Source organism: Zophobas morio, unplaced genomic scaffold (genome assembly GCF_036711695.1).
Source record: "Zophobas morio isolate AGI-343-1 ecotype UQ-CSIRO unplaced genomic scaffold, CSIRO_AGI_Zmor_V1 ptg000026l, whole genome shotgun sequence".
Taxonomy (NCBI): Eukaryota; Metazoa; Arthropoda; class Insecta; order Coleoptera; family Tenebrionidae; genus Zophobas; species Zophobas morio.
Window position 1 is genome coordinate 16,369,106 of NW_026972131.1, and position 16,293 is coordinate 16,385,398.

Below are 16,293 nucleotides of genomic sequence, written 5' to 3' on the forward strand. Positions count from 1 at the left end.
CCCTTAATCTCTTCTCAATGAAAGCGTTCGTTCATGCGCACGCGTACGAGCATCGATTGTAACCTGGAGTGGGAAGACGTGTTGGTGTTCTTTCCCTCTTTGTTTACAGTAACAGAATGACAACAAATTGTGCAGTTCGGTGTTGACAATTGCCTTGTTTTTACAAAAATCCGACGAGACGATGGAACTGTTTCGGACGAACGAGTTTTATATATTTATAAATGGCGAATACTCGTTGTGGTGGGACAGACAGACAGGTGCATTCATACCCAAGACAGGTAAAAATTTTGACGTTTCGAGGCGTGATGTAATTGTTTGGATAAATTTCATTCCGGCTTATGATTCTCGTAATTCGATAGTCGGCGGGAATGCGTTTCAATTTCACGTCTCGTTTGTGTTTTTATTTATAGCGGATTGTTACGTCGTATAATCGAATCGGCGATTTAAAAATTCATAATCCAATTTTAGGGGTGCGTTGTTGTGGGAGAGTTCGCGACACGGTTTACTTTTTTACTTTATTTCGGAGTTGATGCAGAGAATTGGCGATTGTCGTGCATTTTTTAGCGGCAAGGATATGTAGAGCGGAAACCAAGACGGCACATAAAAATGGAACTTTCACCAGTTTTTGTTTTGAACGGGAATTTTGACAAGGAACGATTTTTGTGGGCACGAAGTGTGCCAACTGCGACGTCCATCAAATCAATCGAGTCATCCATCATAATCATACTTCCACATACTTGCATGTGGCAGTACTATACTTAGCGATAAGCGGGGCATACCTGACGAAAATGACTCAACCAACAACACACGGCCAGCGCCGAGATATGCCACCTGCACAAAAATAGATATTGCATTAATGATTCATTGTTAAGCCAGATTATTACACAGAACTTTTCGGAGATATCTAAAATAAGAAACATCCAGATCGATAGAACTCGTTGGAAAAGTGCTTTGTAAACATGGGATGTTATTTACACTACAGGCAATATAATAACGTCATTATTAAATACCGAGCTAATTCGAGTGGGAGGCTTTGATTTCCAGCCCTCGTGTTTGCGAATTAATTAAAGGATCGTGAGTGTGTTGTTAAAGATAAACACGAACTGGTTTTGGGCCGTAGATGTTGGATTTTGGTTCATCATTTGCGCATTTTGTGTCCAATTTACAAATTTAAAATCATTTTTTTCCATTGCGTACTACACCGTGCGAAACGTTTTAAAATTGAAACGCAGATTACTTGGTATTTTTCTAAAAAAAATTTTGGCGTGCAAGCAAACCTTCGATACAATCAATCCGCATCACACAAAAAAAAAAATAAAAGTTTACGCTTTACACAAGATCAATAATGAAGCCGTCGCACGAAATTAACTCGATTTGAAAAATAAAGGAAAAAGTCGCTTTAATTTCACAACAAACCTTTCATCATCGCCACAATGAAAACAAAATTTTACGCAACAATTAAACTCGTAAGCATTAATTAAACTTCACTTTCGAACTCGCTTTCTCGAAATTGCTCCAGTATTTCCAACTCAACAACCACTTAATAGAGAATTCGGCTTCTCGTGCCCATTAGCACGCAAAACTCGCACATTAGACCTTATCAAAATAAATTAACGTTTACTTGAACGGAAGTGCATGTTTGACACCAAGGTCGGTTCGCTCGGTAATTTTCAAATTCCAAGTAGTTTTTAATAGGCGGTTCGTTTTGCACTCATTTCCAAATACAGTATTGTACTGTTTCGAGCAAGATTAATGTTTTTATGACAAAATATAAACAATTCAATTTTTTCAGGTTGGGATTTGGCCGACGCCGACGACCCCATCTGCCTCGGCGTCTGCGACGGCATCATCGGCAAAATAGAGCACTCCACGGTTTTCGATCCTCGCCTTCTACTTATCAAAGAAAGTCTTCCAGTAGGAAAGTTACACGGCGACAACGACGTGTACAAGATAAAATCCGTTGTATTTTTACCGCTCGGTCCGGAAAACGTCGAACTCAATTTACAAACATGTCCGAAACACAAAACGTACACTCAAAAGAAAAGCACAAATTCGATTTTCGACATCCAGAAGAACGCAACGTTGACGAAGACGTGGGGAACCCTCAAGAGTGCAGGGAATACTATAAAAAACACGACCCAACAAGCCGCAGCTATAGCCACAGGAACGCCAAAGAGACGCGACTTCAAAGATAAAGAACGGTTCGAGAGGCAGATCGTCGAAGAGTTTCACAAGATCTTCACCGATACCAATTCGTTCTATTATTCCAAGACGACGGATTTGACTAATTCTTTGCAAAGGTTGTGCAGTTTGGAGAAGCAGAATTTGATCGACCCGAAGGCCTCGTGGAAGAGCGTCGACGATCGGTTCTTTTGGAACAAACACATGTTGGACGATTTGATCGCTCTTAATGTATGAATTTGGGTAGATTGTGTTTTGCAATGGTCACGATTTGTATTTTAGAACCCTCTGTGCGATCCCTGGATTCTGCCCATCATCCAAGGCTACATCCAAATTGAAAATTGTCGAGTGGAACTTCCCCGGGACTTCCAGCCGAACGACGGCAAAAACTATGAAATTTTCACGTTGTGTATACTGTCTCGGCGTAGCCGATTTAGAGCGGGTACGAGGTACAAAAGGAGAGGAGTCGACGAGGACGGTCAATGCGCCAATTACGTGGAAACCGAGCAACTGGTAGCTTATAAAACGCACGAGGTCTCGTTCGTACAAGTTCGAGGTTCCGTTCCAGTCTACTGGTCTCAGCCGGGTTACAAGTACCGACCTCCTCCTCGGATAGATAAAGGAGAGGCAGAAACGAAGGAAGCTTTCGAGAAACACTTCTCAAACGAAATCCAGAAGTACGGTCCTATATGTGCCATCAACCTCATCGACCAAACTGGGAAAGAAAAGGTTATTTTTGACGCCTACTCTACTTATATTTTGTACTATAACAGTCCTTTCATTACGTACGTCACGTTCGACTTCCACGAATACTGGTAAGTAACGAATCTTGAAAGATTCTTCCGTTGATCCCTCGTTTAGCAGAGGGATGCATTTCGAGAACGTCTCGATTCTGATAAACGCTCTAGTCGACGTCATCAAAGACATGAATTACTGTTGGAGGGATAAACAAGGACACATATGTTCCCAGAACGGAGTATTCCGTGTTAACTGCATCGACTGCCTTGATCGCACCAACGTGGTTCAGGTTTGTATATCTCGCGAATTCGTATAACACAACTCCATCGTTGTTGATAGACTGCCCTAGGTAAGGCCGTTATGGAAATGCAGTTTTGCAAGCTCGGTCTGATTACACCGGAAGGAGTCATGCCTAACAGCATCAAGAGCACTTTTCAGCTTCTGTGGGCCAACAACGGAGACACGATCAGCAAACAGTACGCCGGTACTAACGCTCTCAAGGTACCATTTCCGTGAACGCTCGCATCATAGATCATTCTAAAAACAATGTTTCGTTCTAGGGCGACTACACTCGAACTGGGGAACGCAAATTCACGGGGATTATGAAAGACGGAATGAATTCCGCCAACAGGTAAGGAGGCGTGTGACGATTTTCTCAAATGAATCGTTCGATTTGTGTAGATACTACAAAAACCACTTTAAAGACTCGGTGAGGCAGTGTTGTTTAGATATAGTGCATGGCGTCAATTTGAACGAAATCGAAATTCAGGATTTTTGGGCCGATTTACGCACTTTGGGCTGTATCGCGAGCGAAATCCTACCCGACGAGCCTCCGTCTTATACGCCCCAAATCGCTCTCAAACAGGAATTCGAACTCGCAAACGTCCTGTATCAGTTCTCTAGGTCAGTCTTTCAACGTTTTCTAAGTGTTGGACGGTCTTTCGAAAGAGGTTTGTGCATGTGTTGTCCACGATTAACACGGCGACGGATGATCGAGCACCGCATGAACTCCCTTTCGTATATATTTTGTCTTTACTTTGTTTTTGGTGTTTGTGACTTTTATCCTTTAGAAAGCCGAGAAGGAAAAAAGCAGTGCTCTATTTAACTTGCGTTACTAGAGAAAACCTTGACGTGTTTTAACAGCCGACTAGAATATAACACCGTAACTGCAGCGAAAAACTGTTTAGAAAATCTCATGCGTAAAAACATGCTTTTGCTTTTTACTTATTTTTCTCCATCTGAGTCTCCGGTGTTCGCTAACGCATTTCTGTTTAGGTATTACTTGAGCCGATTTAAGGACTCGACGCGTCAAGGCACTATCGATCTTATGCTGGGTGAGTAATTCTTCCGTTGGTTTCTCGACTTCAGCCACATTTTGCAGGCAACGTCGTCTCCGAGGATAACTTCAACGAATCTAAAACGCAGCATTTCGAAGAAGACAGCGCCGCGACGGCCGAACACGTCAAACTCCTCATCGAAGACTGTAAAAAGATGTTGATCAACCAACCCGAGCTCGTCTTGGGTTCGTGGGGCTTGATTAACGCCGATCCTGCCACAGGCGATCCGAACGAAACAGAAATGGACTCTATTTTGATCCTAACCAAAGATTCGTATTTCGTCGCCGATTATGACGACCAAGTCGACAAAGTCACCAAATACCAGAGGGTTCTCCTCGAAGATGTGGCGATGCTCGAGTGCGGAATCCCGGAGACTGGCGCTTCGTTATTCAAAGCGACTAAGAATCGGTTTTGCGTCCGTATTAACTACAAGGTGGACAATGTTTCGGGCTATTATCACATGTTCCGATCGACGAACCTGAGGTTCTTCAACAACATGGCCGTTATTATCAAGAACGAAGAGGAAGAGATAGGTAAGTGGGTAGAGGGGGCGGAAGGGTGGTGTCATTTGGTCCAATTTCAGAGTCCCTGAAAGCAATTTGCGAAGCGTTCGTCGTCGCTTTGGATATCTGCGGTTTACCTCCCGTTCCGTTCAGCTGCGGTAAATGTCTCGATAGACGGAAGTCGAAAGTCATCAATAACGAGACTCACAGGAGTAGCATTTATTTAGATATCGTGGGATTGCCTCAGATGACTCGGAACGTTTCGGAGAGTCAATTATTATCCCTGAAAAACGTCGGTAAGTGCCGTCAATATTGACTCAAGCCTCGTTAAAGTTGAATTTCTCAAGGTTCCAAAGCCATCTCAAACATGACCCAGCAATTCAGCAAGTTGAATAAAATCGGCAACACTTTCAAGAAAAACAAATTCAAGAGGGCCAATTTCACGATCGGAGCCAACAACAACAAAGAGTCTTCCAGCGACACGGACGACGATTACGAGAATTCCATTTTTCAGCCGAACGCGACCGATACGGGATCTTTGCATTTCGCCACGGATTCCAGCTCGAACAGCGGCAATCGCAGCAACATCTCTATCGAGCAGGCGGAAGAGGCCACGGAAAATTCCATCTTGAGCGGGGAAAGCAAAAGCGACGCCTTTCTGCCGAGCGTCGGGATCGTAATGGGCAATACTAACGACACGATCGAAGCGACCTTGGAGCAGAAACAAAACCTACTGACCCGCGAAGATTCCTCCCAAGTTAATAGCGTCCAACTCGCGAGCATAATGCAGAACGTGTCCCTCCAGAATCCCACGCCCGAAATCCAGATCAACTCAGAAGGGTTCGATACGAAGAAGCAGCCACCGAACACGCTCAAACTGGACAAGAAATTGAGCCACTCGTCGGGAGAAGTGGACGACGCGGATCTGAAACCGTCGGTGGAAGCGAGGTTCGACAAACGCTCGAATTCGGACTACGATGTCGCTCTGAACATATCGCAGTCGCAGAGCGAATCGGCGTTGAAGAACAAATTAAGCAACATCACGAGCCCGGTGGCCAGCGCTACAAAGGATCTCGTCTTCTCGCCTTTGACGAAGTTTGCCAAGGGCGTGCAAAATTTAGGAGCCAACTTGGACCCGAGGAGATTAGGCCAGGTTCGGAACGTCACCGAGAAAGACCTGGAAGAACACAGGAAGCTCCAGGAGAAGTGGCAAAACAGCAAGACTAGACTAATTGCTTTGTAAATTTTGTAAAGGGTCCGATGGAATAGGGTTTAGTTTCGACTTGAGTTTCGGTTGCCACTAGCGTTGGATCAGGACGTTGTTGTAGTTAAACAAATGCGATTGTTACGTTTGTCCGAGTTATTTATTTTATTTATTGTAGGAATTCTGACACCAAACGTTTGTATAAAAATTAGATAGTTCCGGAGGCTGTTTTTATAGAGTCTGGCTCTCTGAAGAGTGATGGCAAGTATTCAGATAGACGCTTTACAAAGTAGTTTGTTAGTTGTAAGATACTGAGCGCGATGCTTAGTTTTTTCGCCTCTGATTTTAAAATTTGACATGGCGGAATTTAATTAACGTACTCTTGCTACGGAGATCGACTAAGTACTTTTTAGTGGGGACACTTACAAGTTAATTTAATTTGTTGCGTGTTTGGAGCACACTCGAGAGGAAATTACTCGAGAGCACTTAACGCTATTGAATTAAATTTAATATTTTTGATATTTTAGCGTTATTAGTGTAGGTGGTATTCTTGACGATGTTGCCGTGCGTTTCCTAGTAAGAGTGCAAAAACGAGATTATCATTTGTGTCCGTTTACAGTAAATCGTCAATTAAATCTTAACGTTAAAAATGTAACTTGTTGAGCGAGGAAGTCAAGGCGGCTTTTGCGGAATTTAATAAGTTTGAAACCTTGCAAAAAATACATTTAATAAGCAGCATTTTCAACTGCATATTATAAAAGTGTACATTAAAATTAATACTCAACCTTTCACATTTGGTATACTTAACTGTTCATTATTCATGTTTATCCTCTATAATTACAACATTTTAATGTTCGTCCTTTGTAAACATTCTTCAAAAAAAAAAAAGATCGATAATACGATACCAACGTAACTGCTGAGTCAGCACTTTTAATCTCGTTTTGTTTTTTACTATTGGCCAGTATGCCGAAATCTGTTTCAGTGCCGTCATAAAAGAAAACGCGAAGCGCGTTTACAACCACTCTGATAAGGTGAAATAACTGTTACCATTCATTCAGTATTATTAAAAAAAAAAGGTGCGATTAAAGGATTAGAATTGCGTAGATCGAACTACTAGCTGAAAGCTTTAATGAATTAACAAAAGCACAAAGCTTTTTAGGATCTACATGTGATATTTTAGACATAGTTACGGTCATATCTATATTGTTTTAGAGGGACGTCGGCGTTCCACAACTTGTAGTTTTTCTCTGGATGTACTTAATTTTCTAATCTAGACACGAATAAAGTCAATTACTCAACATTCCTACTCTGTGACATGTTTAGTATTGTTGTTATTGTTTTGCTGGATTATTTATTGTTTCTATTAGAGTATTTACAAAGCCGTAGTCTTTTTCTTCTTCCCCGTCCCCAGGTGAATTCATATTACGCCTTTGCCTGATGTTATCGAGTTCCGAACATGGCTCCGAAGGCACTTTTGGGAGTATCCGTCACTGTCAACTCACACCTGTCAAAATTAACTTCGTGACGGGAAATCCCCCGATTCTAGTATGTTTTAGTTGGGCACGGAGATTTATGGGCTCGCTTCCGCCATTTATGTAATGATAAACAAGTTGTGATTTGAGGAGATTGAAACTGCCGGTCTTGGAAACTGAAGGGGGATCAATATGGCAAACGTGCACCTTAGACAATCTGGAACTGATGCACCAGGAAATCCAGGATTAACTGGGAAAGTTTGATCAAGTTGACGAAGAAGCGAAGTTGCGTTCATCTATTTTCTCTTCCGCCAGAGAACGAGTAAAACTGGCGAAACCTAAAGGTAATTAACTACGATCGCTGGCAAATACTCGGATGTGGAACACATCACGAAATATATGAGTTGATGCTTTGCTGCCTTCGGCCACTAGACGCATTTCGTGGATTACACAAATCGATATTAAGATCAAAAGACGACACCATAGTTTTTTACTACTCACCCTAACATGTGTAAACCTTTAAACATCCCGGAAAATCTAGAAACGCCTGAACGTAAATCGGGAATTTTAGGGGAAGAGACTCAGGGTCGTTGCCTTAGTTCCCAAAAGCATTTAAAAATCCTCCTCTAAAGTGAAATTCATGATCGAGTTCGTTCGTTATCTGGTGATAAAGTTAGAAAATTAATCCCCGAACGACAATACGTTATTTTATTTCGACACGAGTTTGAGGTTTACGTCGACGAAAAATACCACTGAGTCGCCTATTATACGATTTTTTCGGTCTCGGATGTCTCGAATCTTGCGCATCGATTAGTGTCCGCAAGACGTTCCAGCAGTCGAAAGAGCTTTAAAATCCCGAAGCCCAATTTCCGAGCAATAATTTGAAAGCTTAGCTTCCGAATAATAAAGTTAATCCAGCGAAACCCGTTCAAACAAAACTAACGAGGCCTTTCATTAGTCCGACTGCATCCCGGTTTCAATTTCTTAACACGTACATCGTTTTTGTGGCTACGCCGCGTTCTTCCCAACAAAAAACTTCCGTCTATACCAGCAAACTCGACGTTTCGTCACAAAAGCTCACTTTTTCCCCCAGATTACCCCCGTAACGAAGCGGAAGCGTCCCCCGACACGTTCGGAATCGTCAGCAATGATCCTCTCATAATTACGCGCAATAATTCATTAAGATACGCGGGACATTAAAGCACGTACTAGAAAAAGCGTGTCCCGGATGTTCCCGAAGTCGGGAGCCGTCGCTGAGCAACTCCCGTGTTGGTTCTAATTACTCTAGCGCGTTGGATTAATAAGTCATCCCTTTAGGAACTTTTGCTTCATCGCCCACTAAATATGATTGGGATAAATCGACGGCGAAAAACCCATCAACAACTTGGAAGGATTAATGGGACCTTACCGGGCTTAATCCGTCCCTTGTTATTTTATCTGGTGGAACGTTGAAATGGAGCGCCGCTTTGCAAATAACCTCATTATCGCGGGTTTAGGGGGAAGTAGTTGGATTGCATCCGGTGGATAAGTTGGGCCAGATCGGGAATGCTGGAATGAGATTTGGGGGGTTTTTGTGTCAACAACATTGAATTTTTATCGTGGGGTGGAGCGAGGCGCAGACGGTGAAATAGGGCCATAAATAACAAGTTGATATTATGAGAGTAATGGAGTGTTTTATGAGTCAGGGGCAGGCGGGGGCAATAAAAAGAATAAATCTTTAAGAGTTTTGAGAAGGTGAATACATTACTAAAAATATATATATGTATATCTGGGGAGTTGGAGTTTCGAACGTAACTTTTAATCGTATTTTACATGACACGAGCGAATCGAAGATAGTAACTGTGAACAAAGAATAGTTGTTTTTAAGTTCTGCGAACAAACTTTAAAAGTGATTGCCGAACTTTTGCCCGAATTAAATTAAACCGCACACGCGTTTTTTATTTCTTGTTTTCTTTTTCGGTAAATACTGACACGGCGAGGTAAACAACTTGTGAATAAACTTAAAGTCTCAAAGGGGAAACGGAAGCATTTTAAGCTTGACGCAAAATTCTGCTTGCTCGTACCTACATATACGTTTAAATAATTCAGAGTTTCCAGTTCCATGTAGCACCAAATTGTTACAGTGTTATTGACCTACTGCATTCTAACTTTTTATAAACGTTTTAAATATTTTAAAAACGATCAACGTTATCGTTTATAGAGTTGCACTATTATTTCAGATGGGTCTGGTAGAATTTTCGATAACACTAATTCCTTACGTTAACCTTAATTTTGAAATTTGTGTTGCGACTTTGAGAAAAAAACGTACTGCTATCTTTAGACATATTTTATAGGGCTGTGTATCTTTTTCTTGAAATTTTAAAATACAGTGCACGACACATTTATTAGGCTAAAGTAGAATACAACACACGTAAAACATAGGCAACCTGTATAACCTCACATTCGCTTTCAAACAACACACAGTATATAAAAAAGATATTCATTACCGTTTTCTGACTCTATGCATACTTCTTACAGAGTCAGAATGGTGTCAATCAGAGCCATCTCGTCCTTTTGTCACGATCACCCCCCCTATATGAAATTCATTCTAACCACGGCTTCCTAACGAGTCTTATGTTTGTGTTTGCCGGAACTTACTGGGGAAAACAAGAATTTTTGTTACAACAACCCTTCCTCTGAATATTTTTACATATCCTTACCCTTTTCATCCGCATCCGTTGCCTCATCCCATCAAAGAACACACTTTGTCCTCGCCCCGTACTTTGAATTAAAATCGCACAAAATTAAGTTTATCGCTTTAAATTATTCAAAAACCTAATAAACAACCGGAGCTGTGCACTAAACTATTACAAGGAACAAAGTTTGCAAAAACCAACCCCACGGATTTACTACTATGAGCCAATGCAGTGAACTTAGCGGCAGATGCGCTACCAACTTCAGCGGGTAGTAAATTAGAAAAATTATAATTTATGTGTAATAAATTCCTAAAAGTATCGAATATTAAAGAATGATAAAAATTACGAACCCACCGCAGACGTTTGAACCTATTCTAGTTATTTTTGAAGAGAAAAAACGTTTGCCGTACGTGGTCAAGACGGCTATGTTCTTGAAACTTGGCAACAGTGAACCGGTTAGATCGCCTCAGACTTTTCGTTGTCTGATTGCTCGCGCAAATTTCGACTGAAAAATATAGAAAAACTGCAGTGTGCTAGTGAAAATGTAATGCGTGTGGCGTGGAAAACCAGTTGTAGATACCCGCAATTTTTGTCTGTGTTAAGAATTTTTGTGGAAACTTTTTCGGGAAAATACAGAAAAAATGCTGCTACAACGATACTACTGTGGGTGTGGTGTGTTTCTAGGTAAGATTCAGATAGTTTTAGTTAGGTTTTAAACGATTTTTATCAAAAAGCAGATTCCGAGAAATTTATATCTAGGGGATATCGGGGAAAGTATCGAGTAGGGTATGCCGGGAAAACACAACACACAGTTTTATTTTTTGAGTGATGTATTGTAGGAAGATGAAAGATCATCAGTATAATGACGTTATACTGTTTTTTTATTCATATGCTGCGAAGACATAATTTCATTTTCCCATATTCTCTCTCCTCAAAGAATTTTATTTCTATATTTACACCTCAACTTTTCTGTCTTTGTGTTAGTGTTTATATGTAAGTGTATTATCTCTGCTTTTACATTTTTAGGAGATTTTTTTTTAATTAGAAAACTATTTTCTGTGCTGTCATGTGATTTTTATTTTTTTCTTTCATTTATTTCATTTTCTAACTTCCCTTCTGCATCTCTAATATCACTCCTAAATATTTGAATTTACCACGTTGTTTTAGTTGCTCATTGTCTACTTTTAAGTATACTGTGTTTTAATTGTATTTTCTGATTGAGTTTGTTCTAAATTTTTCTTTATTAACTATCAAGGTTCGACTAGTGTAGCTCTGTTATTTTATATTTTCAAGTCTCCAGGAAGTTGTATAAGTGCTCACTTTCTTTCTGCATTTTCTGCAAATTTCAATATTTCTACAAATTAATTTAGTTACAATTATAGGTTCTTTGAAAAAACCAGCAGGAAAGGTACCTCTACCCGTTGACAACAAACATCGTTATTAATTCTCTTCCAGGTCAAGTGTCAACGCTACAAATTTGATAACAACTCTCATTCGCTTCGTACATTGACGATAGTTACCTTACAATCATTTTCATGACAGTATTTCAGCTCCTCTTAAATAATTCATTTCGACCTTCCCATTTATCCTAGAAAAACCCCTACACCGTGATAATCCATAATTCACATATAACGAGCAAACCAGTCACGTGTGCTCGTTTGACATTTAGTCAAGATGCAGCCCTTTCTGCATAATGTAGGTCGTACATGCGGCAATGAAAATTTTGCGTGTGTGACGAAAAGAAACCAGTCGGAAAAGCGTCTCAAGAGACTCGGAACAATTAGGGATGGTTCGTTTAACGCACTTTGACTGTGATTTGCTACAGAGCTAAGCTTTCGATTTGGAAGGAAAGTCATTTTCCAGATATAACTCTTTAATACAAATAAAGCGCCCCTAATAGCATTTATCGTTCTGAATTCCTTGAAATAATAAAATCAATTATCTTGTTGGGGCGAAAATTGCCGCCGGTAGTAGAGTTTTTTACTCCTCATTTTTGCGGAGAGGTTATGAAATTATATCGTTATATGTAAAGGTTAGACGATTTTTCTTGCGGATATTATTTGCTGATAAATCTTGCTTGAGTCGACTGCCTTTTTTGCGTCTAGGATCATTTATCACGGGGTGTTTAACGGCTAGAACTATTTATATTAATCACATTCTAATAAATATGTTGCTTCTAAAGGATTGCCGTCGCTTCATCAAAGAGACTTGCTATTAAATGTGCTCAAAGCAATTTTCTCCTTTTTATTCTGGCTTGTATTTAGTTCGAAAATTTGTAGTGAGATTAAAGTTTATAGAGTAAAAGTCTCTCAAATATAGCATGTTGCCGTAAACAGTGGATGTGACACGAGTCTTTCGTAGCTTTTTTGTGTAGCAGATTTTCGCTAAACCTTAAATTAACTTCTGGCGAAGATATCCCAGACAGCTGTGAAGCAAACTGTTTTATTAAAACGCAGCTGGTTGAGTAAGGTATCCGTGTTCATGACGTTTCGCAGGATTCTAGTAATTTTGGAGCTTTATACCGATTTTGTGGAATTAACGAATCAGATATGATGAGTTTGAAACGCTATTTAATTTCAGGTGAGTACGGTGGTCAAAGCGAGAGGATTTCCAGGTAACTTTCATAATTCTGCATCACGGCTACGGGTTTGTTGGATCGATTTTCAATTTTCTATTGTATTTTTGAGCCTTGGTGAGAAATATACGGCGAAGGACATCATACATGTTACGCAATTGTGCAAAAGATTATGAAACTGTTTTAGTGGCAAATATTAATGAATAGAAGAACTATGTCCACAGCAAATCGCAAGACAGGTGCCACTTATAATGTTATTTTAATAATTATGACAGTAAAAAATCTTATGATTTGTTGCATCCAACATCAAAATTTATTAGAAGATTTAAGTACCAGTGCGCACACAAATGGTGGATGCGCCGGGCAGGTGACGCTACAATTTTAACATAACATTTTGAAACCATGTGACGAACAAACGACAAGGCAACTTCAGAAGCATATTCCTTGCAGTTTTAAAATATCTCGTAAACTTTTATGAAAAGGTATCAGTCCGCAGAACTTGTTAGGTTTTTCCCATGTGGTAGGAAAATAGTTGAGAAACTCTTTCTCTCAACTTATTTTCAAGTTGACAACAACCGTTAAACTACATTATCGCCAATCCTCGCTTATCCAAGAATCATCGCGTCAAGACCAGCTTTAAAATTTCAACAAAAGCAGCCGTCGTCTTCTAATCGGAGTTACACAAACGATTCCTCCTCCACGAAAGTAACATTAGATCTCTTATTCAATTTTCCGAGCGTATCGCTGCATCTGTCGAAACAAAGTTACTGAAACGTTACTAAATTACAAACTAGTTTCTCCTTCCCCACCAAACACTTGCATTTCGAATGCGTTCATCGGGATCTTCCATTTTCTCATTTCCGTGCTATGAATAAAATTCAAATTTATTTGTGTCGTCGACCGTTTTGAAATTAATCAAGGGAAAAAACCGCGAGATCCCTAAGTCGTGACCTCCGCACAATGCGTGCCTTCGGCATAACAAGCGGTGCAATTACCAGCCGAAAGTGGGATGTAGAGGATTTTCCAAGACACTAAAAAATTTGCAACTCATGCACGATTTGCGGCTTGAGGTGTGCTATAAAAATCTGTTTATCGACGATAAGCCGAAGTTTATAGAGGGAAAGGTGGGATACTGTGGTTCAGCCGATTGAATCGTGCTTGATATGCCACCGGTTATGCAGATTTTAATGACGGGTTGCATACATCGCGAAATTATAAAATAAATGGATCTATAATAATAATAGCACTAGTACATACGAGAACGGTGCAGTCAGCTCGTTTTGATTGATCCGATGCTTTGAAATATCTCGCGGGGTGAAGCCTCGAAAGCCATTAATTTTATAATAAAATAATTTGCATAGTTAATTGGTCTGCGTACTGTGGGTCAATTTGTTCGTCGCAATCGAATTAAAGCAATTTCGTTCTGTTTATATTAACGGGATTAATACGAGGGGTTTTATTAGACTCTCGCACCCTCGAGGTGTATCCGATGCAAAATTTATCTAGAGAGTTCAAGCAAGAACGAATGATCAGAATAGACCATAAATTCAAACCCCTGCTTCTACCTAACTATTATTACAAATATATTCCTCCACCTGAAGTCCGTCTATAAATTAGGGGAAGCACCGAATCGAAGCATGGCTTAAAGCATGGCCGACTGGATCCATTAACTTAGATCTCGCCGTGATTTAAGTATAAACAGTTTGCTCGCGCTGTGTCCGTGCAGCTACAGACAAAATAAACAGTCGACGTGCACTCACAGACGATTTTTCAGTTGATGTTCAATTTCAGGTCATGACGATCTGGTAGATATTTGATCGTATAATTCTCGGTGGAATTTAATAACCAACAGAATGGAATCGAACTATAGGGAGAAGTAAGCAATCGTCGCACAAAACAAGAATTTCCGAAATAAATGAGGAAGTTTTCCAATAATCGAGTTAAATGCTACGTAAACTTATTAAGCAAATCATGTTACGAAGATCTGTAGTAGCTATTAAATTACTGGGTAATTCAGTTTTCAACTATTTGAGAAATTCCCAAACACTTTACCTACGAGCAATATGTAGTATCGATTGAGTTGTGGAACTAATTTATTCTGATTGAGGATGGTGCGTGCAACCGCACGATTCTATGAAATCTGCCGTGTTTCGAAAGATTTTTAACACTTTGAGAATAAGCCGATTTAGTCGGGACGTTTTATGATACAAATGGACACAATTTTTTCGATCAAGTCTTATGAAACACCACGATTTTGTCGAGGCGAGAGTAAAAAGTGAATCATTTTTCACTCAGGATCGGACGCTTTCTCAAAATCAGAACAGCACGAGCACAAGGAATCTTGGTCGCCCAAGAAAATGGACAACCGTTTTATATGGAATGCACACAAATTTCGCAGACTCAGCGGTGTCAAATTTCGACAACGCATCGTTGTCAAATAAGAAAAGCACAACCAGGAGCAGTACCGCTAAAACAGCCAATCCACGTAGTTAATAAAAGCTGGCGTTTGGACGAATTTGTCATTGTAACCGATGGTGAAAGCCATTGCGACCTACAACATGCACTTCACACACTTCGCCCGAGTAGATTTTTGTATTTAATGCCTCTCACGTCGTGCTACAGGTCACCGCAATTTTCACCGTTGTAATTTTAACAAAGCCGATAAAAGCTGTTATTCAAAATTCGACAAGACATGTTCCCAAGCAAAAAATTTTGTTTGCGGGGCAGCGAAGTGTCCGCAATTAATTTTAATTGCGGTGGTGCGGTGGGAGCCCTCATAATAACGATATCGATTTTAACTTTTACAACGTTTATTTGAAAATAAATACATTCTCGACATAAATCCATTTGGCAATAAAAAGTAAATCGTACACAATATGTCTCATGGTAAAGTTGAGTTTCTTTTTTCTTTGAAATGCATGCGATTGCTCCATTGTATCACAAATTTGTAGTTACAAAATAGGTTTTTCAGAGTTGGAGAAACGACATTATTATCATTGTTATTGGTACATTTAAATCGATACAGTAGTGTCTATATGGACGTCGAATGATATAAAGATCTTGGCGACAAGATGGCGGCGGTGGCGCCATTTTGTCTCGTCCATTAAACGAAATAAACAACATTTAAGCGTGTCTGAAAATGTGGCGCTGGTCAGCGCGTCGCTTTTGAGACACACGGTTTGATTGTACATAGTTACATTCTATACACTTGGTGTTACATTTAAGGGTTTATCATACAACAATGATTGGAGTTTTACTTAATTACGTCTAATTAATGGATTGTTCTCGTCTTGGTCGGTTTTTCCCTAGAAACACCTACAGGTTGATCTTTACAGAAGCTGATGATGACGACGACATAACCGAAACGTGCCGCAACTTCGATTCAAGTACCTAATCTAAATATAGTATATTACATGAATGGGTTATTTATTAGTTTCAATTGTCGGCAAAACCGTGGCCTTATAAATAATTAAACAGGATTGATTCGAACGTTTCTAACGATTTCAGTCACGCCATCAATTTTTCTATAATTGCTCGAGACGAACAACCATCGATGTTCTATTTCTCGATTAAAATATTAATTCGAGCACGTAGGAACTTTCCGAGGA

General features: G+C 40.0%; 1 protein-coding gene across 2 annotated transcripts; it reads left to right on the forward strand.

Moving 5' to 3' along the window:
* Positions 1-61: 61 nt before the first annotated feature.
* Positions 62-7,344, forward strand: LOC135136011 (phosphatidylinositide phosphatase SAC2). Of its 2 annotated transcripts, XM_064065122.1 has the most exons (11): positions 62-278; positions 1,793-2,412; positions 2,464-2,996; positions 3,043-3,208; positions 3,259-3,420; positions 3,480-3,550; positions 3,601-3,822; positions 4,195-4,253; positions 4,301-4,789; positions 4,840-5,055; positions 5,107-7,344. In XM_064065122.1, exons 1-11 carry the CDS (start codon positions 182-184, stop codon positions 6,000-6,002), a joined length of 3,531 nt encoding a protein of 1,176 aa, XP_063921192.1. In that variant the 5' UTR covers positions 62-181; the 3' UTR covers positions 6,003-7,344. The 2 variants fall into 2 exon arrangements, with proteins under 2 accessions (XP_063921192.1, XP_063921193.1); XM_064065123.1 differs by lacking the exon at positions 3,601-3,822 and having other exon boundaries at positions 63-278.
* Positions 7,345-16,293: the final 8,949 nt, after the last annotated feature.